The 22,743-nt window shown below is 44.9% G+C and overlaps 1 protein-coding gene across 1 annotated transcript in view; it reads right to left on the bottom strand.

Moving 5' to 3' along the window:
• Positions 1-21,111, bottom strand: part of LOC128701573 (homeobox protein ceh-10-like) — a 76,765-nt gene extending 55,654 nt beyond the window's left edge. The window contains exons 1-3 of the mRNA XM_070101526.1: positions 21,079-21,111; positions 20,372-20,480; positions 10,557-10,644 (exon numbers count right to left, since the gene is read on the bottom strand). Coding sequence (XP_069957627.1) covers positions 10,557-10,644; positions 20,372-20,480; positions 21,079-21,111 — 230 coding nt within the window. The remainder of the gene's footprint in view (positions 1-10,556; positions 10,645-20,371; positions 20,481-21,078) is intronic.
• Positions 21,112-22,743: the final 1,632 nt, after the last annotated feature.

The following is a 22,743-nucleotide window of genomic DNA, read 5'->3' as shown; positions in this document are numbered from 1 at the left end:
TCCTGTCTCTTCCTTCCTGTCTCTTCCTTCCTGTCTCTTCCTTCCTGTCTCTTCCTTCCTGTCTCTTCCTTCCTGTCTCTTCCTTCCTGTCTCTTCCTTCCTGTCTCTTCCTTCCTGTCTCTTCCTTCCTGTCTCTTCCTTCCTGTCTCTTCCTTCCTGTCTCTTCCTTCCTGTCTCTTCCTTCCTGTCTCTTCCATCCTGTCTCTTCCTTCCTGTCTCTTCCTTCCTGTCTCTTCCTTCCTGTCTCTTCCATCCTGTCTCTTCCTTCCTGTCTCTTCCTTCCTGTCTCTTCCTTCCTGTCTCTTCCTTCCTGTCTCTTCCATCCTGTCTTTTCCTTCCTGTCTCTTCCTTCCTGTTTCTTCCTTCCTGTCTCTTCCTTCCTGTTTCTTCCTTCCTGTCTCTTCCTTCCTGTCTCTTCCTTCCTGTCTCTTCCTTCCTGTCTCTTCCTTCCTGTCTCTTCCTTCCTGTCTCTTCCTTACTCTCTCTTCCTTCCTGTCTCTTCCTTCCTGTCTCTTTCTTACTCTCTCTTCCTTCCTGTCTCTTCCTTCCTGTCTCTTCCTTCCTGTCTCTTTCTTCCTGTCTCTTCCTTCCTGTCTCTTCCTTCCTGTCTCTTCCTTCCTCTCTCTTCCTTCCTGTCTCTTCCTTCCTGTCTCTTCCTTCCTGTCTCTTCCTTCCTGTCTCTTCCTTCCTCTCTCTTCCTTCCTGTCTCTTCCTTCCTGTCTCTTCCTTCCTGTCTCTTTCTTCCTGTCTCTTCCTTCCTGTCTCTTCCTTCCTGTCTCTTCCTTCCTGTCTCTTCCTTCCTGTCTCTTCCTTCCTGTCTCTTCCTTCCTGTCTCTTCCTTACTCTCTCTTCCTTCCTGTCTCTTCCTTCCTGTCTCTTCCTTCCTGTCTCTTCCTTCCTGTCTCTTCCTTACTCTCTCTTCCTTCCTGTCTCTTCCTTCCTGTCTCTTCCTTCCTGTCTCTTCCTTCCTGTCTCTTCCTTCCTGTCTCTTCCTTCCTGTCTCTTCCTTCCTTTCTCTTCCTTGCTGTCTCTTCCTTCCTCTCTCTTCCTTCCTCTCTCTTCCTTCCTCCTTCTGTTCCGTCCACCGCTAGAATGTAAACAAAAGACAGGAAGGATCTGGAAGAAGGTGCCCTCTGGTGGATCTGATCCAGGGATCAAATCCGCTTTCCTGTGGATGTGTTTGTGTTCTGAGAAATTATTTAGGTTATATGTTAGACATTGATGATTTGGCTGGACATTGATGATATGAGGGTGGCAGAGAAAATGGTGGCAGGGTAAGAGCTGACATGGTAAAGGTTGGTAGGGTAAGGAGTTGCAGGGAGTGAGAGGGTGGCTGGAGGAGGGGTGGCGTGGGTGGCAGGGGTGGTAGGGTGGCACTAGACAAGCTGTGTGTCGGCACTGAGGCTGTCCCAATTAGCGGGCGGCATCACTTGTCCAATTACTGTACACAGTAGTGATTGTCTGCACCAGTAACGACAGCCAGTTTGGGCTGAGTGGTAGTGTGGCACTGGTGGTGTGGCACTGATGGTGTGACACTAGTGGTGTGGCACTGGTGGTGGTGGTGTGGTAGTAAATGGTAGTGTGGCAGTGGTGGTGTGGCACTGGTGGTGGTGGTGTGGTAGTAAATGGTAGTGTGGCAGTGGTGGTGTGGCACTGGTGGCGGTGGTGTGGTAGTAAATTGTAGTGTGGCAGTGGTGGTGTGGCACTGGTGGTGGTGGTGTGGTAGTAAATGGTAGTGTGGCAGTGGTGGTGTGGCACTGGTGGCGGTGGTGTGGTAGTAAATGGTAGTGTGGCAGTGGTGGTGTGGCACTGGTGGCGGTGGTGTGGTAGTAAATGGTAGTGTGGCAGTGGTGGTGTGGCACTGGTGGCGGTGGTGTGGTAGTAAATGGTAGTGTGGCAGTGGTGGTGTGGCACTGGTGGTGGTGGTGTGGTAGTGAAGAGAATGATTTGTGCTCTACTAAGACTTCTTGTGAATTTTTCTGTGCTAGTTCCTTAAGTAGCACTAGCACGGAACTTACAATTCATTCCTTGCTAGCAATGCACTTTCTAGCAGCTGTGCCTTCAGATGAAGGCAGAACCTGGGGAATGAAGGAAGGAAGTACAACCTCACAGAGAGGAGAGCAAGATTCATCTCCTGAAGGAAGAGGATTCTGATGATACCAGCCACAAGGAGTGGAAACTGGTAGACAAGAAAGACTTAAAGGTGAAGATAAGGCAGGTCGAAGAGACAGCTGTTGCTACTACCAATTCTATCACCCTGTTGCCAGACAAATGTGGTTTAGTGATTGAGGACACAGAGAGAGCATCTAGTGGAGGTCAGGATGATCTAGACGTTGGAAGTTCCTAGATTAGATTTATGGACAGAGATGTAACAAGGAAGAGGAGGCAGAGGTGTGTTTTCCTGGGGCTTGAATAGAGGGTATAACCAGCAGATTAGCAAAATATCATGACTAGTAATGACAGCATCTCTACATCTGCATCACCGCTGGAGATAATGATGCTGGGAAGAAGAGAGTGGAGATAAATATCCATGTGCTCTTTACCCAGGTAGATCTGTTTGTGACTTGATAAAGTCCACTGTGTGGGCGAAACGTTGCTAATTGTATTGCATTTGTGTCTTTTTTTTAATAGGTGAGAAGACCTGCTTACCGGGCATAGGATAGTGAGGGATATAATTAGGGCCCAAGAACCGAGCCCTGTCATGTGTAATATTCCACACTGGAGAAGGGATGGCAACTAGTGTTAGGTATCTTAATTCCGAAACTTATCGCCTGCACAGTAGGCTTCCTCAGTCGGGTACAGAGGAGGCAGCAGAAGTAGTAGAGATTTAAAGACAATATAGTCAGTCCATCACTCCCTCAAAACACGTAGTTTTGAGGTGGTCAGTCCCACAATTACGTCTTCAAGGATGGACTGCTTACAGGAGGGATGGGATTTCTAGAATGCAGAAAATGGGGATCTTAGGTGTGTTATATATACAGGCCCCAGGAACCTAGAAGTTAGTCAGGGGAGTCTAATCTGGAACGAAATCTGTTAGGATTTCAAGGCAGGAAAATGTAGCAGCCTCTGAGGATTTTAGCTTCGGTAAACTTGACTGTACATCAATAACTGTAAACTTGACTATATTAATGAAAATTATATAAAATATTGACGAGTTGATGATTAAGACACATGTGCAACAGTTGGGTATCTTAATTGCTGAAACGTTCCGCCTACACAGCAGGCTTCTCAGTCAAATACAGAGGTGGTCAGTCCCTCAGCCTGGAGAAGAGTTCAGCTGGATGAGACTGACCACCTCAGACACAATTTCTCTAAGGTTGATGGACTGATAATATCATCTTCACTCCAGAACTACATCTGCTGCCTCTGTATGTGACTGAAGAAACCTACTGTGTAGTCGATACGCTAAACAATGAAGGTATCCAGTTGGTATACATGTATCTTAATCATCAACACCTGGTAACGTTGCGTCAGTGGTTACGTTAAACGGTGCGACGGTACACTACCTGACGCTAATATTAGCCCAAATAAACTAGCCAATATTGACCCGAGGCGGGTAGTTACGCCCTGTTGAACCACTAACTACCTTAATGTTGATTAACCTGTTTCATTTTTTAAAGGTAGTGCCTATTTTTTTTTACGTGGATAGAATGGGCTGGGGGATGGGTGTGATCAGAGTAATGGGTGAGGGGGAAGGCAGGGGTGTGAGGGGAAGTGTTTTTTCCCATATCCCCAGCCCAGCTGATGTGCTGTTTTGTGTGGGTACAGGGAACAGTGATTGGTTTGTTGGTATGTTGTTGTTGGTGGTGGTGGGGGTGGTGGTAATGGTGTGATGGTGGTGGTAGTGGTGTGATGGTGGTGGTAGCGGTGGTAGTGGTGGTAGTGGCAGGAAGCTACTGTGGAAATTCCGAACCCATTCTCTGTGCTACCCGACGAACGTGAGTCGATTACTGGGAACGTCACGACGAAGAACAAGGAAGGTAAGAACATTGTCCTTGTTGGGGACAGTCAGATTAGGTACATGGATAGGGCCTTATGCTTGAAGGAGTGGGAGTAGGTTTGCTTTCCTGGGGCTGGAATAGAGAATATTGTTAGCCGGCTTGACAACACCGTGTATGATAATGGGATCAATCCTATTATCTGCCTCAGTACTGGAGGCAATGATGTAGGCAAGAGTAGAAGTGAGGATTTAGAAGGTATAGGGCAGCAATAGACATAATTAGGAAGAAGGGAGGGAGCCCTGTTATATGTGGCATTTTGCTAAGAAAGTGTTGGAAATGAATGGCTGTCCAGAGCAATTGGTATTAGTTGTTGACTGGACAAGCACTGTAAGGATAATGCAGTACCATTCATTGACAACTGGGACCACTTCTATGGCAGAAATGACATGTATGCCAGAGATGGGGTTCACTTATCTAGGGCAGGTGTGGGATTTCTTGCTAGTTATGTTGACGATGTTGTTAGGGCTTCAAACTAGGATTAGTTAGAGGTATGGGTTTAGGAAGGGAAAGTATTGAGTGAAAATATTGATTTAGGCTTTGATATAGTGAATCTTAACAATAACAGTTATCAAGTAACACTGGGTAATGATAATAACAGAAATTGTGTAGAAGCAAAGCTGAATAGGAAAAAGAAGAAGAAGGAAAAAAGCACATTAATATATTTTCTGCTAACATAAGAAGCGCCAGAAATAAAATTAATGAATTACGTTTGGTAGTATGTGCTGAGAACATTGATGTCATTGCATTAACTGAAACTTGGTATAATTTAAAAGGTTTAAGTTGTTCCACGTAAATATAACGGGAAAAGGGGATGGAGTTGCATTATATGTACGAGAAAATATAAATTGTTGCATAAAAACAGGTATAAAAATAGATGGATTAGTAATAGAATCTGGGTAGAATTTCTAGAAAGTCAAGAAAATGTATTCTAGGTGCAATATTTTTCTGGAGAAAAGTAGGAGGAATTTATAGGCTCATCAAAAGAGGAGAGATTAGCCTTATTGACTAATATATTCAGTTTAAAAGAGAAGTGAATAAGGAAATTAGACAGGCTGGACGTAACTAGGAAATTAAAGTTGTTTGTGAATTAGAGACTAATTCAGAAGGTCTGTTTCAGAATTATAGGACGAAGGCCTACCTGGAGTCTACCTGGAGTCTACCTGGAGTCTACCTGGAGTCCACCTGGAGGGTATTTAACACTCCCGCTGCCCGGTCCATGACCGGATGAGGGGAAAAGTAGGATCGCTGAGAATTAAGGGATGTAAAGCTGACAGATAATAAACAGGAAATGTACCTATTATTTAATGATTTCTTGTCAGTCGTTGCACAAGAAGACATATAACAAATTGACTGATATTGCTATCACGAGTGACATGGATATTAAGATAAGTCCCCGGGACCCGACGAATTATTTTCCAGGGTACTGAAGTTGGAACTTAGTCATTAACGAGCGTGTTTACTGCCAGAGATGTGGAAGATGGTTCATGTAACCCCTTTAAATTACTGTCCAATAACCCTGACGTCTATAGTAGGCAAATTATTAGAATTATAGCTGATATTATTAGAAGTCACCTTGATTAATGAATCTCAGCTTGGGTTCACGAGAGGTCGTTCTTGCCTGATAAATTTACTGACTTTCTTCAATAAAACATTTGAGGCAGTAGACAGTGATAAAGAATATGTTGTTAAATTAGACACATGTGCAGCTCTTGGGTATCTTTATTGAGGAAACGTTTCGCCACACAGTGGCTTCATCAGTTCATACAAAGGAGAAACTTGAAGAACAGGAGGAGAATGAGGTAATCAGTCCCTCAACCTTGAGTTGATGTGGTCAGTCCATCAATCTTGAATAGAATACGGCATAGGAGCGGAGAAGCAGCTTATAAACCGTATGGCAGGAGAGGTGCAGCAGTCGTAGGTGGTGTCACATTTGTCCAATGTGGAATTAGGTCGTGCCCAAGGGTTAGGCAAGCGAAGAATTCCCAAGTATTAAGATCCCAAGAAGTTGCAGTGTCTGACAACCGACATGTCGGTTCTTTGAACCATTCATCTACAAAAGAATATGTTGTTTATCTGGATTTCAGTAAAGCCTTCGATAGAGTACCTCACGAAACACTCTTGAGAAAAGTGGCAGCTCATGGTATAGGAGGTAAGATTCTAGCATGATAAAGTCATGACTTACCTATAGAAAGCAAAGTTTCCATTAATGTGGTCAAATCTGAATGGGGATTAGTCACTAGTGGCGTCCCACAAGGATCAGTTTTAGGCCCTCTCTTGTTCATAATTTACATTAATGACCTTGATGAAGGAATTACAAGTGACATAAGTTTGTTGATGATATAAAAATAGGCCGAATGATTTATTCTGAGGAGGAGAGCAATGTACTCCAGGAGGATTTGAACAAATGAATGTCCTGGTCTGAAAAATGGCAGATGAAGTTCAGTGTTGATAAGTGCAATGAAAATTACCCTCGAAGCTATAATCTAGGTGAAGTAGAGCTTGATCACACAGAATGTGAAAAAGACTTGGGAGTCATGGTAAGCAGAAATCTAAAGCCAAGAAAGCAGTGCCTTAGTGTGCACAACAAGGCCAACAGATTACTAAGATTTATCTCAGAAAGTATAAGTAACAGAAGTCCAAAAGTTATTTTACAGCTCTATACATCACTAGTGAGGCCTCATTTAGATCATGCTGCTCAGTTTTGGTCCCCTTACTACAGGATGGATACAGACTCATTGAGAACATACAGAGAAGAATAACTAAAATGATTTACTGTGTAAGGAACCTCCAACATGAAGACAGACTTAGATTATTGATTCTAGACTTTCTTGGGCTGTATAGCCCTTGTGGCTTAGCGCTTTTTTTCATAATAATAATAATAATAATAGACTTTCTTGGGAGACGTAGAATGAGAGATACTGAGGTGTATAAGTGGATGATGGGAATAAACAAAGGCGATGTTAATAAAGTACTGAGGGTCTTGTATCACGTTCAGAACCTGAAATAACTAATTTAAGTTAGATAAATTTAGATTTAGAGAAGACACAGGAAAGTACTGGTTTTGGTATAAACCTCGGTAATAAATACCGACAAATTGAGAGTGAGGTGTGAGTGAGGTGTGAGTGAAGTGTGAGGTGTGAGTGAGGTGTGAGTGAGGTGCAAGTGAAGTGTGAGTGAGGTGTGTCTTTTTAACCTCTGTATATTGGAAACAATCAAGGATCCAGGATCCTGGTCCCAGGACCCTGGTCCCAGGACCCTGGTCCCAGGACCCTAGTCCCAGGACCCTGGTCCCAGGACCCTGGGTAGCTTTAAAAAGAGACTGGACAAATATACATGGGTGGGAGGACCTGGGTTTGACTGGTGTTGATAAGTACCTGCCTTGTATGGGCCAGTAGGCCTTCTGCAGTGCTCCTCCTTTCTTATGTTCACACACACACACTGACACCCCATTTTCTAAATTATAATTTATTTGTCGTATTTTTTTAATTATAATATTGGCGTTCCCGACCATATAATTCCTCTGGGTTGACTCCTGTTATTACCACCTCCCCCTTTCCCCTTTCCCCTCCCCTCCCCCATCCCCCTCCCCTCTCCCCATCATAATTAAAGCAGCTGTCAACTAATTAACAGCTGGGGAGAGGGGAGAAAAATGAAAATAAGAGGGGAGAGAAGGTGAGGGAGAGGAGAAGAAATGGCGAAGGAAGAGGAGGAGGAGGAAGGAGAAGGAGAAAAAGGAGGGGGGGTGGGGGTAGAAGATAAAAAGAAGAGGGAGGTAGAGAGAGAAGAGTGAAGGAACACCAGCATAACTTGATAAAGCTCTACACAGAGTGAAACATAGCTAGATAAAGCTCTACACAGAGTGAAACATAACATGATAAAGCTCTACACAGAGTGAAACATAACTAGATAAAGCTCTACACAGAGTGAAACATAACTTGATAAAGCTCTACACAGAGTGAAACATAACTTGATAAAGCTCTACACAGAGTGAAACATAACTTGATAAAGCTCTACACAGAGTGAAACATAACTTGATAAAGCTCTACACAGAGTGAAACATAACTTGATAAAGCTCTACACAGAGTGAAACATAACTTGATAAAGCTCTACACAGAGTGAAACATAACTTGATAAAGCTCTACACAGAGTGAAACATAACTTGATAAAGCTCTACACAGAGTGAAGCATAACATGATAAAGCTCTACACAGAGTGAAGCATAACATGATAAAGCTCTACACAGAGTGAAACATAACTTGATAAAGCTCTACACAGAGTGAAACATAACTTGATAAAGCTCTACACAGAGTGAAACATAACTTGATAAAGCTCTACACAGAGTGAAGCATAACTTGATAAAGCTCTACACAGAGTGAAGCATAACTTGATAAAGCTCTACACAGAGTGAAACATAACATGATAAAGCTCTACACAGAGTGAAACATAACTTGATAAAGCTCTACACAGAGTGAAACATAACTTGATAAAGCTCTACACAGAGTGAAACGTGATAATAATGGGAATTTAGACTAGAAAAGGGTATTTCTTTCCCATCTTTTCCACGTAATCCCTCCTCCTTTTCACCTCAGTGCTTCTTTTCCACCTTCCTCACTTCTCCCCCCCCCTCTCTCTCTCTCTCTCCCTCTCCTGTCCCCTCTCAGTCCCTCTTTTATCGCCTCTCTTAATTACATCTTTAGATAGCAGAAAAGCACCTTAAATCGTAGTAACATTCCCTAGAGTGCGTTAAAGCTATCTCTCTCTCTCTCTCTCTCTCTCTCTCTCTCTCTCTCTCTCTCTCTCTCTCTCTCTCTCTCTCTCTCTCGCTCTCTCTCTCTCTCTCTCTCTCTCTCTTTCTCTCTCTCTCTCTCTTTCCTCTTCCTGTGTACCCCATCTGCTCCTCTTTATTACCCTCTTCTGTCATTCTTCTCTTCATTTCTCCTCCTCTGCCTTCTTCTCCCTCTTCACTCTCTTATAACATTCCCCTTTTTCTGTCTTTCTTACCCTCTTCTTCTTGTTTATCCTCTTTTCTCTCTATTGTATTCCGCCTCACTCCTCACTCCTTTTCTTCTGAGAGAGAGAGAGAGAGAGAGAGGATTATTATTGTTACTCTTTCTTCTTCTCTTTCCTCTCTTTCCTCTCTTTCCTTCTATTCCTCTTTTCTTGCCCGACCCCCCCCCTCTCTCTCTCTCTCTCTCCCCTTAGATGCTTCCTCCATCTTTCCCCCCTTACCCCACTCCCCCTGAGGGGACGTGGGACACGGAAGGGGAAGCAACAGGACCCAGACGACATCTGCAACTTGCAACTGGCCCCGCAGGCACATCCGTCACCCGTGTCACCCGTCACTAGTGTCACCTGTCACCCGTGTCACCCCTAGACAGAGGCACCACTAGACAAAGGCACACCACCGGACAGAAGCACCACTAGACAGAATTACCACTGGACTAAAGCACCACTGGATAGAAACGACACATTTGACAGTGGTACCTACAACTCTGTCAATGACAACTGTCGGTGAAAACAGCATCCAGAGATAAGATGGAATCTCTCTCTCTCTCTCTCTCTCTCTCTCTCTCTCTCTCTCTCTCTCTCTCTCTCTCTTTCACACACACAACAACAACAACCTCCACAACGTAACCAATGTTTACCCGTGTTAAAACATTGAGTAACCTTACACAATGAAGCGTAAATATGACTGAGTGGCGTACCTCAAGGGCAGATCCCTGAACCAATTTTGTTTTTCACAACCATAATCTGCAAACAGGGTTTATATCTAAAGTTTCGGAGCTCACGGACGACACAAAATCTATGAGGGGTATTCCTGAGCATCGGAGTAGCGAGAGAGACCTGGCCTAGTCATGTCACATTGATCACACGAGTAGGGAATCAATTTGTAAAGATAATTTAAAAGAAAACTCACCAGAGATTAACTTGAAGATGAGGATTTCTTAATAATTATAAGTAATGATCCAAATTATTCTAAGCCTTGTTACAACTTGGTGCTTGGTTTATGTGCGTGACATTGTAAGGAAGAACCTGGAACAGTGGTAGGCCTGTGCAATGCTGTCGTCAGAACTCAAATTTAAATAGTCTGTCTAGTTCTGATCCCTTTATTAGGTAAAAGTTAATGAATAAGGCACCTGTGTGACACCTGTGTGACACCTGTGTGACACCTGTGTGCCACCTGGGTATCTTAACGTAGACGTTACGACAATAACCGGCTTGTACATGTATGATACACAATACCGACAAGATGAAGACTTGGATACAGGTACATCTGGGTATCTTTATTTGTAGACGTTTAACCCATCCAGTTGCTTCGTCAATACAATGATATAATGTGAAGACTGTAGAACTATGTAGATAAGATGAGGTAATCCGTCCCTCAGACCTGCAGTTGGTGAAGATCACCGTAGTCTTGAAGACTAGTCCCATTATCACTCTCCCTCTGTATTTCTCTCCTCTGTTTCTTACGTTCCCACTCCCCCATTATCAGTCTTCCTTTATCTCCCAGCCTCCAGCGTCCCTGTCTCATAGTGTTCTAACTCTTGGTACTGACCTGTGCCTTCGCTTCTTCTTCTTCTTCTTGCCCAAGCTGAGGTTCTGGCCCTCGTAAGTTTTGCTCGTGGAATCGGACGAGTCCAGACCTGCAGAGGTAAACAATGTCAGATCAGTACGGCGCTGCTCTTTGCCCCCCTATATTATCGGGGAAGAGTTAAAACCGTAGGGGGGATATGCATCACCTGTCGAATGGGTCGGAGTTAGATTTTATACAAGTGAGAAGGAATGGGAGTCACCTCCCTCCTCCCTCCCTCTGTTTTTTTTACACAGGGTTTGACAAGGTTAAGGATCCCTAGCTTTATTGACAAGCTAATTACAGATTAAGGATTCTTAACTTTATTGACCTGTAAATAGCTTGTCAACAAAGTTAGGGATCCTTAACCTTGTCAAACCCTGTGTAAAAAAAAAATAAAAGGGGAAGGGAGGGAGGTGACTCCCATTCCTTCCCACTCTTATAAAATCTAACTCTCTCTCTCTCTCTCTCTATATATATATATATATATATATATATATATATATATATATATATATATATATATATATATATATATATATATATATATATATATATATTTCAACGTATCAGAGTACTTGAAGTATTTTTTGACACACTGTAGGCCCATACAAGGCAAGTCCTTCTCAAGCACAAACCCACTTATAATAATAATAATAATAATAATAATAATAATAATAATAATAATAATAATAATAATAATAATAATAATAATAATAATAATAATAATAATAATAATGGTCTTTATTTCCACAAGTACAAGGAATACAGACCATAGCTGACATCAGTGACATACTACTATATAGAAAGTCCTTTGTTATACAGAGCACTTTGGGCAAATTAGGTCAGTTTTGTCCCAGGATGCGACCCACACCCGTCGACTAACACCCAGGTACCTATTTTACTGCTAGGTAAGCATGGAGAGCAGGCGTCTTAGAGAAACACGTCCTAATGTTTCCACCCGTACCGGGGATCGAGCCCTGGACCTCAGTGTGTGAGCTGAGTGTGCTACCAACCCAATATTTAGCTAAAATACGTAAATTGGCACACTTATAATTGGAACTGAAGTTAGAGGTCAGTTGATGTAATGGCTTAGAGGTCAGTCACTGCTGTGACCCACACACACCCTGACTGTCTTGAGACACACACACCCTGACTGTCTTGAGACACACACACCCTGACTGTCTTGAGACACACACACCCTGACTGTCTTGAGACACACACACCCTGACTGTCTTGAGACACACACACCCTGACTGTCTTGAGACACACACACCCTGACTGTCTTGAGACACACACACCCTGACTGTCTTGAGACACACACCCTGACTCTCTTGAGACACACACACCCTGACTGTCTTGAGACACACACACCTTGACTGTCTTGAGACACACACACCTTGACTGTCTTGAGACACACACACCTTGACTGTCTTGAGACACACACACCTTGACTGTCTTGAGACACACACACCCTGACTGTCTTGAGACACACACACCTTGACTGTCTTGAGACACACACACCCTGACTGTCTTGAGACACACACACCCTGACTGTCTTGAGACACACACACCCTGACTGTCTTGAGACACACACACCTTGACTGTCTTGAGACACACACACCTTGACTGTCTTGGAGAGTGTATGGGGGGGGAGGGGCGGGGGAGAGCAAGAATTGAGGCGATTTGCATAATTAACTTTAAAAGTTAAAGGAGAACGAGTGTGTGTGTGTGTGTGTGTGTGTGTGTGTGTGTGTGTGTGTGTGTGTGTGTGTGTGTGTGTGAAGGGTGGACACAGTTTATATAATAAGAAGTAAAGAGGGGACAAAAAAGAGACAGGGAAACATAAACAAGGAGGCAAGACGAGAAAGAAGAGTGGCAGGCAGGTGGTAGTGGCAGGTGGTAGTAGTGGCAGGTGGTAGTAGTGGCCGTCTACAACAACCACAACCACCATCACCACCACCAAGGGAGCATCTAGGGAGAGCGTTATAGCCACACACACTCCCTCCTACAAGTCCTTCCTACCCAGGCTACGACGTCCTGCAGCTCCCTGAGGACCTGCCCATGATGGCGACCTCACAGCCTGCCTCTGTCACTTGGCTCGTGGAGAATGTACTTCAGGGGGACATTTGTACTGTGAAAGTTTAAACTACGTTTTGTGGTGATGGTTGAGGTGCAGGGAGGAGGGGTGATTGTGGTGGTTGAAGGGGTGTGGGGGGAAGATGAGGGAGCGGTGATTGTGGTGGTTGAAGGGGTGTGGGGGGAAGATGAGGGAGCGGTGATTGTGGTGGTTGAAGGGGTGTGGGGGGAAGATGAGGGAGCGGTGATTGTGGTGGTTGAAGGGGTGTGGGGGGAAGATGAGGGAGCGGTGATTGTAGTGGTTGAAGGGGTGTGTGGGGAAGATGAGGGAGCGGTGATTGTGGTGGTTGAAGGGGTGTGGGGGGAAGATGAGGGAGCAGTGATTGTGGTGGTTGAAGGGGTGTGGGGGGAAGATGAGGGAGCGGTGATTGTGGTGGTTGAAGGGGTGTGGGGGGAAGATGAGGGAGCGGTGATTGTGGTGGTTGAAGGGGTGTGGGGGGAAGATGAGGGAGCGGTGATTGTGGTGGTTGAAGGGGTGTGGGGGGAAGATGAGGGAGCGGTGATTGTGGTGGTTGAAGGGGTGTGGGGGGAAGATGAGGGAGCGGTGATTGTGGTGGTTGAAGGGGTGTGGGGGGAAGATGAGGGAGCGGTGATTGTAGTGGTTGAAGGGGTGTGTGGGGAAGATGAGGGAGCGGTGATTGTGGTGGTTGAAGGGGTGTGGGGGGAAGATGAGGGAGCAGTGATTGTGGTGGTTGATGTGGGGGGAAGATGAGGGAGCGGTGATTGTGGTGGTTGAAGGGGTGTGGGGGGAAGATGAGGGAGCGGTGATTGTGGTGGTTGAAGGGGTGTGGGGGGAAGATGAGGGAGCGGTGATTGTAGTGGTTGAAGGGGTGTGTGGGGAAGATGAGGGAGCGGTGATTGTGGTGGTTGAAGGGGTGTGGGGGGAAGATGAGGGAGCGGTGATTGTGGTGGTTGAAGGGGTGTGGGGGGAAGATGAGGGAGCGGTGATTGTGGTGGTTGAAGGGGTGTGGGGGGAAGATGAGGGAGCGGTGATTGTGGTGGTTGAAGGGGTGTGGGGGGAAGATGAGGGAGCGGTGATTGTGGTGGTTGAAGGGGTGTGGGGGGAAGATGAGGGAGCGGTGATTGTGGTGGATGAAGGGGTTAGTGGGGAAGATGAGGGAGCGGTGATTGTGGGGTTGAAGGGGTGTGGGGGGAAGATGAGGGAGCGGTGATTGTGGTGGTTGACGGGGTGTGGGGGGAAGATGAGGGAGCGGTGATTGTGGTGGTTGAAGGGGTGTGTGGGGAAGATGAGGGAGCGGTGATTGTGGTGGTTGAAGGGGTGTGGGGGGAAGATGAGGGAGCGGTGATTGTGGTGGTTGAAGGGGTGTGTGGGGAAGATGAGGGAGCGGTGATTGTGGTGGTTGAAGGGGTGTGTGGGGAAGATGAGGGAGCGGTGATTGTGGTGGTTGAAGGGGTGTGTGGGGAAGATGAGGGAGCGGTGATTGTGGTGGTTGAAGGGGTGTGGGGGGAAGATGAGGGAGCGGTGATTGTGGTGGTTGAAGGGGTGTGGGGGGAAGATGAGGGAGCGGTGATTGTGGTGGTTGAAGGGGTGTGTGGGGGTGAGAAATGAGAGAAAGATCAAAGAGGGGAAAAGTTCCCTGCCAGTGTAGGTACAAAACTGTTTATATACATTATCTATATAGGGTGGTGAGGGCAGGAAAGGAGAGGGTAGGGAGAGAAGTGAGGGAACGGAGATAAACAAGGAATAGTCTGTAAACCCATATCAAATATTAATTAGATTACTGAGGTGTTGGTATCCAGTTGTTGGTATCTAGGTGTTGGTATCCAGATGTTGGTATCCAGGTGTTGGTACCAGGTATTTGGGAAGGTATTCCCAGGAACAAGTACACACATGCAAATGGAACGTATACTGACCAGAACAAACACCGAGATACACTGAGGTCACACTGCCACACTGAGGTCACACTGTCACACTGAGGTCACACTGCCACACTGAAGTCACACCGTCACACTATGCTCAGTGTAACAACGTCCCACAAGATGGCAGTGAAAGCGTCACCGTAAAATTTCAGATCAATAGCACTAACGTCATACGTTATCGTAGTCTCTGGGGGAGTGAAGAGTCAGGAGTGACAAGCTGGCTAAACCACGTTAAAACAAGACCAGCATGCTAAACCATGTTAAAACAAGACCAATACGGGTTTAGAAGAGGTCGCTGGTATCTCTCGTAGCTGCTATACCAGCCCTATGTTGTTTTACGAAGACAAAACAGGTGTAATATGAAGACAGGTGTAATACGAAGAGAAGACAGGTGTAATACCAGACAAGACAGGTGTAATACGAAGAGAAGACAGGTGTAATACCAGACAAGACAGGTGTAAACGAAGAGAAGACAGGTGTAATACCAGACAAGACAGGTGTAATACAAAGAGAAGACAGGTGTAATACCAGACAAGACGGGTGTAATACGAAGAGAAGACAGGTGTAATATCAGACAAGACAGGTGTAATACGAAGAGAAGACAGGTGTAATACCAGACAAGACAGATGTAATACCAGACAAGACAGGTGTAATACCAGACAAGACAGGTGTAATACCAGACAAGACAGGTGTAATACCAGACAAGACAGGTGTAATACCAGACAAGACAGGTGTAATACCAGACAAGACAGGTGTAATACCAGAAAAGACAGGTGTAATACGAAGAGAAGACAGGTGTAATAAAGTGGGCAGATAAATAATAACATAAGAAAGGGGGAGCACTGCAGTAGGCCTACTGGTCCATATTTGGCAGGTCCTTCTCAAACCCAAACCAACTAAAAAATTTTCGCCCAACCCATTATCAACTTCCCATCAAATCGGTCCTATTATTTTTTTTCCAAATTGCCGAATGTGCTTAAAATTATATGTGATAATTTAAATGCAAGAAGGGACTGTTTCCCGATTCTCCCACTGAAATGACCTTTCATAAAAGAGGTGGGGCCAGGAGCTGTGACATGACCCTTGCACACACACACACACACACACACACACACACACACACACACACACACACACACACACACACATACATACATACATACATACATACATACATACACACGTAGTCTAGCAAGTGATGTAGTGGAGTCAGGAGCCATACATAGCTTTAAGACGAGGTATGATAAAGCTCATGAAGCAGGGAGAGAGAGAGAACCTAGTAGTGATCAGTGATAAGGCGAGGCCAGGAGCTGAGTATCGACCCCTGCAACCACAATTAGGTGAGTACAGACACACACACACACACACACCCAGTAGCGGCCAGTGAAGAGGCGGGGCCAGGAGCTGTGAATCGACCCCTGCAGCCACAACTAGGTGAGTACAGGTACAAGCACTGGGACAGGTAAGCCATCCTTATCCCCTGCATTTCCTCTCAGCAACGCCAAAAAAAGACTGAGGATGCTGCCTGAGACACACCATCAGCATCACCCTCACTCCTCCATCTCCCATCTTTAACCCTGTCTCTCCCACCTCCATCTCCACGAGAAAGAACGGGGAACTAAGGAGGAACGACACATGGTGTGTCGTGGTGGTCGTTCTGACTCCAACATAAACTTTACTATCATCCTATTTACCCATTTTTCTCTATTCTCTTTCTCCATTCTCTCTACTCTCTTCTTCTTTCTCCATTCTCTCTACTCTCTTCTTCTTTCTCCATTCTCTCTACTCTCTTCTTCTTTCTCCATTCTCTCTACTCTCTTCTTCTTTCTCCATTCTCTCTACTCTCTTCTTCTTTCTCCATTCTCTCTACTCTCTTCTTCTTTCTCCATTCTCTCTACTCTCTTCTTCTTTCTCCATTCTCTCTACTCTCTTCTTCTTTCTCCATTCTCTCTACTCTCTTCTTTCTCCATTCTCTCTACTCTCTTCTTCTTTCTCCATTCTCTCTACTCTCTTCTTCTTTCTCCATTCTCTCTACTCTCTTCTTCTTTCTCCATTCTCTCTACTCTCTTCTTCTTTCTCCATTCTCTCTACTCTCTTCTTCTCGTATAAACCACGAAAAGGGACAATAGGTGACTGAAATAATACATAAATGACCTAAACATGGCAGAGAGGAGCTTACCGCGATGTTTCGCTCAGATTTGGACTATTTACGAGTCACAAGAGTGAGAGAGACAACATATGTATACTGGCTCCCTCACCTTCGTGTGTCAGTATCTACCTGGAGTTTACCTGGAGAGGGTTTCGGGGGTCAATGCCCCCGCGGCTCGGTCTGAGACCAGGCCTCACGGTGGATCAGCGTCTGATCAACCAGCTGTTACTGCTGGCCGCAAGCAAGCTGACGTACGAAACACAGCCCGGTTGGTCAGGTACTGACTTTAGGAGCCTGTCCAGTGCCTTCTTGAAGACAGCCAGGGGTACATTGGTAATCCCCCTTATGTATGCTGGGAGGCAGTTGAACAGTCTTGGACCCCTGACACTTACCGTGTTGTCTCTTAGCGTACTTGTGGCGCCTCTGCTTTTCATCGGGAGAAATGTTGCATCTCCTGGAGACTTATAAATGGTCCAAGTAGGAGCGAAATGTCGTCGTAGGCTCATATTCTAATATTTTCTTCCTTCTTACGTCTTCAGGTGGATGGGGTGAAACGTGTTGAGGACAGGAATGAAGCCACAGACACTGGCTAGAAATCAGACTCTAGTGGAGACGACGTTACGCCCTGTGTAGAACAAATTTAGCTCCTGGGTCGATAGAGTTCTACCCAGTGGGAAGCACTCCTTGATAAAGCTCTACACAGAGCGAAATGTTGTGGGAAACAAGACTTGATAAAGCTCTATACAGAGCGAAATGTTGTGGGAAACAAGACTTGATAAAGCTCTACACAGAGCAAAATGTCGCAATAAAGCTTCTCTCTCCAGGTTGAGCTCTTGTCTTCAAGGTCCTTCTCCAGGGGTGAGGAGAGAAGGAAGAATAGAGAAGAAAAGACACTGGTGGGAGAGGTAGTTATTAAGAATATGTGAAGATAAGAACCTGGTCCTCCATTACGTATTTCTTCAATCAATTATTCCTGTTCTTTTCTACCCTCGCTGGTCCAGCGGAGGAGGAGGGGGGGGAGAGGGAAGGAAGGAAGGAAGGAATGAAGGAAGGAAGGAAGGAAGGAAGGAAGGAAAGAAGGAAGGAAGGAAGGAAAACATAGTCATCTTCAGGTAGGTAGAACGATCTTCCTCATATTCTTGACACCTTCAGTCATATTTTTAACACCCTTAAGTCATATTCTTGACACCCTGAGTCATATTCATGACAACTTCAGTCATATTCTTGACACCCTCGGTCATATTCTTGACACCCTTAAGTCATATTCTTGGCACCCTCAGTCATGCTCTTGACACCTTCAGTCATATTCTTGACACCTTCAGTCATATTCTTGTCTCTTTCCAGGAGAAGCTGGAACGAGAAAGAAAGCAGAGAAGAGGCAATAAGAAGAGAAAGGGGAGTAATAAAAGAAACAGCAGAGGCGAAAAAGAGAAGGTAGGAAGAGGAGAAAGAAACCAGAAAGGAGAATAAGCAGAAGCAGTAAGAGAGAGTAGTGGTAGGTATGGTGGTCTTCAGCAGGCTGGAGGCATCAGCAGGTCATAACATGGTCCCCGAGGTCTAACACCTGAGGTAGTTAGAACGATGTTATCGCTCCAACTGACTGAACCCACGGGGGCCCCCAAGGCGCCCATCCCCGGACCCCGAGATGTAAAATGCATTGCCCAGGGCCCAGGGGACCAATCGCAAGCCCTAATCACACTTTCACGCCCTCTTCACCGGCGTGAGTCAATTGTGGGGGATTCTTGGTGCGTCTGGCTGGCCACAAGGGACCTCAGCCAACACGGAGAAGGAGAGTGCTACCTCCCGCAATGGCTGCTGCGATGCTCTCTGACGGGAAAGTGGAAGATGGTGGAGGGGAGGGAAAGTGGGGGAGATGTGTGTGTGTGTGTGTGGGGTGGCAGGGGTAAGATTCTTTTTCTTTGTTTATATATGATGATTTATTTGGCAGTGCGTTGATGCCCTTGTCTGTGTAATTGTGATGTATAGGAGACAGGTGGCTGTGTTTACCTGTCACGCAGGATGGTGTTTCACTGTCATATTCCATCACACAGGATGGTGTTTACCTGTCATATTCCATCACACAGGATGGTGTTTACCTGTCATATTCCATCACACAGGATGGTGTTTACCTGTCATATTCCATCACACAGGATGGTGTTTACCTGTCATATTCCATCACACAGGATGGTGTTTACCTGTCATATTCCATCACACAGGATGGTGTTTACCTGTCATATTCCATCACACAGGATGGTGTTTACCTGTCATATTCCATCACACAGGATGGTGTTTACCTGTCATATTCCATCACACAGGATGGTGTTTACCTGTCATATTCCATCACACAGGATGGTGTTTACCTGTCATATTCCATCACACAGGATGGTGTTTACCTGTCATATTCCATCACACAGGATGGTGTTTACCTGTCATATTCCATCACACAGGATGGTGTTTACCTGTCATATTCCATCACACAGGATGGTGTTTACCTGTCATATTCCATCACACAGGATGGTGTTTCCCTGTCATATTCCATCACACAGGATGGTGTTTCCCTGTCATATTCCATCACACAGGATGGTGTTTACCTGTCATATTCCATCACACAGGATGGTGTTTACCTGTCATATTCCATCACACAGGATGGTGTTTACCTGTCATATTCCATCACACAGGATGGTGTTTACCTGTCATATTTCATCACGCAGGATGGGTCACCTACACACTGTTGAAATGCATCAGGCTGGGCTGGGAGAATTAAGAAGTGTCATACTGAACTACGAGACTTCAGCAGGGCAATAAGGACATCGTCAAGTATTTCATTGAAGGTTCAACAGCTACAACAATTGCGCAGGTTTCCTTCCAGCAGAACTGGGGTTAATATCACTTGGGAATTCTCAGCCTCGCAGGACTATAGCCAGAAGACAGTTGAAGACGAGGTAATTCGTCCCTCACCCAACCATCTTTATCATGAAAACCTTCTCCAGTGCATTGTCTACCTGATTGTTCTCATGTTATACCGTTTTTAACCCCAGTTAGATTCTCCACCTCGGCCAAATACAGAAAGAAAAAAGCTGGGGTTAGGATTAGTGATGGTTTATACCTGGCCAATATTAGTTTGTTTGCAGATTGCTTGCAAGAAAGTGTGCTTGCTTTCTTGTGCCACTAAGACTACTTTCCCTACTTTCTACTACCACTAATACTATTTCCACAATTCTTCTGTTCTTTCTTCCCCCCCTCCCCGTCCCCTTCGCCATTTACAAGTCACACTCTCGTGTGTCAGTGTGACTTGTAAATGGTCCAAGTGGGACCAAAACCTCGTCATAAGCTTCTCTTCTATGCGCAGGATATCTGTGTATTGTGTCTCACTTTCTTATTTTTGTAGCTTCTTACAAACACACGTCTCCTCAGCACTTTTTGTAAACTCTCAGTGTTTACATCACACTTCTATGCACCTTTTGCTACATTAACCCGTTCTATGCACATAGGTCCAGAACTATGTTCATAAGAATAGGTCGGTGGTGTTGAACGCATATTAGGGTTAACGAGGATTATTCCTCGGGTAGCGTTGAAAATGGGTTAGGCCTTGTTTTTTTTTTTGGCAGGTTCGGGTTTGAGAAGAACTTACCTAGTGTGGGCCAGTAAGTCTTCTGCAGTGTTCCTCCTTTCTTATGGTCTTCCTGTGTTCTTATGTTATGCTGTTTTCCTGTCTGTCTATCACTGTCATCATACTGGATCTATGGCATTATAAATTCATTGTAGATAGTTACATTCTGGGGAGATGCATCATATCAGTTTTTCATATTGCAGATTGTCTCAACAGTATGCAAGATATGGACCTAAGTTCCAAGGACGGACGCTTTCTGACTGAGTGTTATTGCAGTGGCACCAGCTGCACCATGTCCGTAGATCATGAAGGTCGTCTTGAAAATAATGTTTGTTCGTATCCCCTTCCACAGACCTTGCCTTTGAGGATGAATGTGCGTCCGTGTCACAGATCTCTACCAGGCTTCTCCGTGGAGCTTATGCCCTGATTCGAGATGAACGCTACCATACCTTGCTTAATGAATGTAACCGGCAGTGAAGAACTAGTGCACCATTTCGTTGACTACTCACAAGGATAGTCCTCACTCTCCTCGTTCACCTCTGATGGTAACCATCATCAGTAATGCTGGTTTTGTAAGATTTTCTGCCAAGAGTTTTGCTGTCCTATTTGTGATGTGTCTTTTCAGTTCCTCAGTAAGTTCATTCAGTGTAATGACTTCACTGAGACTCTCACATGGAAATTCCTCCAGTACAATGTGTAGTGATCTAGGGAAATTGATTTCCAGTTACCATCTTTGAGACACTAGCAAAGGCAGCTGCCATTACGTCCTCCAGTCCTCTGACAGCCAGCCATTAAGATCCCAACAACACCAGCACATCTCATGAGAATATACATTCCTTCATGACGAAGAATGAAATTGTCATTGGTAAGTTTTGGGTAAACAGAGAGACAATACAGCTCTAGATTTCCTGTAAAATAAACTGCAAATTCCAGTCTGTTGAGGTTCCATCATGGTTGTTGGGGTCGGTGGTAGCCACGAGGAGTTCCATCAGTGACAGATGTGTATACATCTGCTAGGCTGTGGGACCGATTATCTCTCTTTCCACATCTTCGGTCTTCTGTACTGTTAACGCCACTGCTTGGCGAAACGTCTACACAATAAAAAGATCACCCACTTGTTGCACATGTGTTTAGTGCTGGTGTCGCCATGGGGATCATCTATATGTTGAAGCCACCAGAGACTCACACAGATACCTGTGTGGCAACTCTCTTCAAGAAGTCAAAATCGTTAGCGTCTGATCTTTCGAGAGGATTCCTCTTTGCGCTGAAACCTTTAGAGAACGAGCACTTTTCTCTCAAAGGTTTCTGACATTTCGGAATCTTTGGACCTTGACACGAGATGGTGCAGACTCCTAAACATCTTCCCGCTTGAGATTTGCTTCCCCATTCTAGCATTAAGTGTCACCAATAATTAATAAAACCAAGACGTGGGATGATTTCAACTTTTATTTCCATCGATATTATGCGTAATATCATTACTCCCTTAATTAGCAAAGGACTACCAGTTAATTTAGTACCTCGCGATGCAGCCGCTGATGCTGAGGCTTCACATCACAAGATTTCATCTCAATAGCGGCAGGTACCTAGGGTATTCATCAACAAGCAATTTCCTAACGTAGGTACCTAGGTTATTCTTCAACTACCAATTTCCTAAGGCAGGTACCTAGGGTATTCTTCAACAAGCGATATCCTAACGCAGGTACCTAGGGTATTCTTCAACAAGCAATTTCCTAACGCAGGTACCTAGAGTATTCTTCAACAAGCAGTTCCCTAACGCAGGTACCTAGGTCCTGTATTCTTCAACAAGCAATTTCCTGACACTAGTTGCATAGTGAAGTGTTGTTGTACCATTTGGGATTGCACATATGTTGCTATATCTATTTTTCTTATTATCATTGAAGACAATGTGTACCAGTGACGTCTGAAAGAGGTCCTAAAAGTGCATTGCACTGAGAGCATCAATACTGGTCTCCGTGTCTAAACGGATGGTAGACAAGTGAGACACATAGATATCTTTACTGAGACACATGGGTAATAAATAGGTATCTTGTCTGAGGAAACGCTGCGAAAGTTAGTTGCTTAATGAACTCAACAGAGGGGAAACACTTGTAGAAGATGTGGAGAATCTGAAGCAACCGATCTTACTCTCATTCATCACCCTGAACTTTTCCACCTGGAATACTGGAAGACTGGACACATCTGGAACGGAGACTCACACCCACTAATCTGTCATCAAAATGCTCCCTTGGTCTTCATAGGACATTTTCATGGCATTGATTACCACCAGATTATAAAGAAAAAGCATTGATGTACCTCTATTGAAGTCAAAATCTTTGATCTATGAAAGATAATGTCTTAGAAACACTGACTGAATGTAAATTGTGTGTTTTGTT

The sequence above is a fragment of the Cherax quadricarinatus genome, chromosome 78 (assembly GCF_038502225.1).
Source record: "Cherax quadricarinatus isolate ZL_2023a chromosome 78, ASM3850222v1, whole genome shotgun sequence".
Lineage (NCBI taxonomy): Eukaryota > Metazoa > Arthropoda > Malacostraca > Decapoda > Parastacidae > Cherax > Cherax quadricarinatus.
Note: the sequence above shows the minus strand (reverse complement) of the source record. Positions and strands in the feature narration are given on the sequence as shown.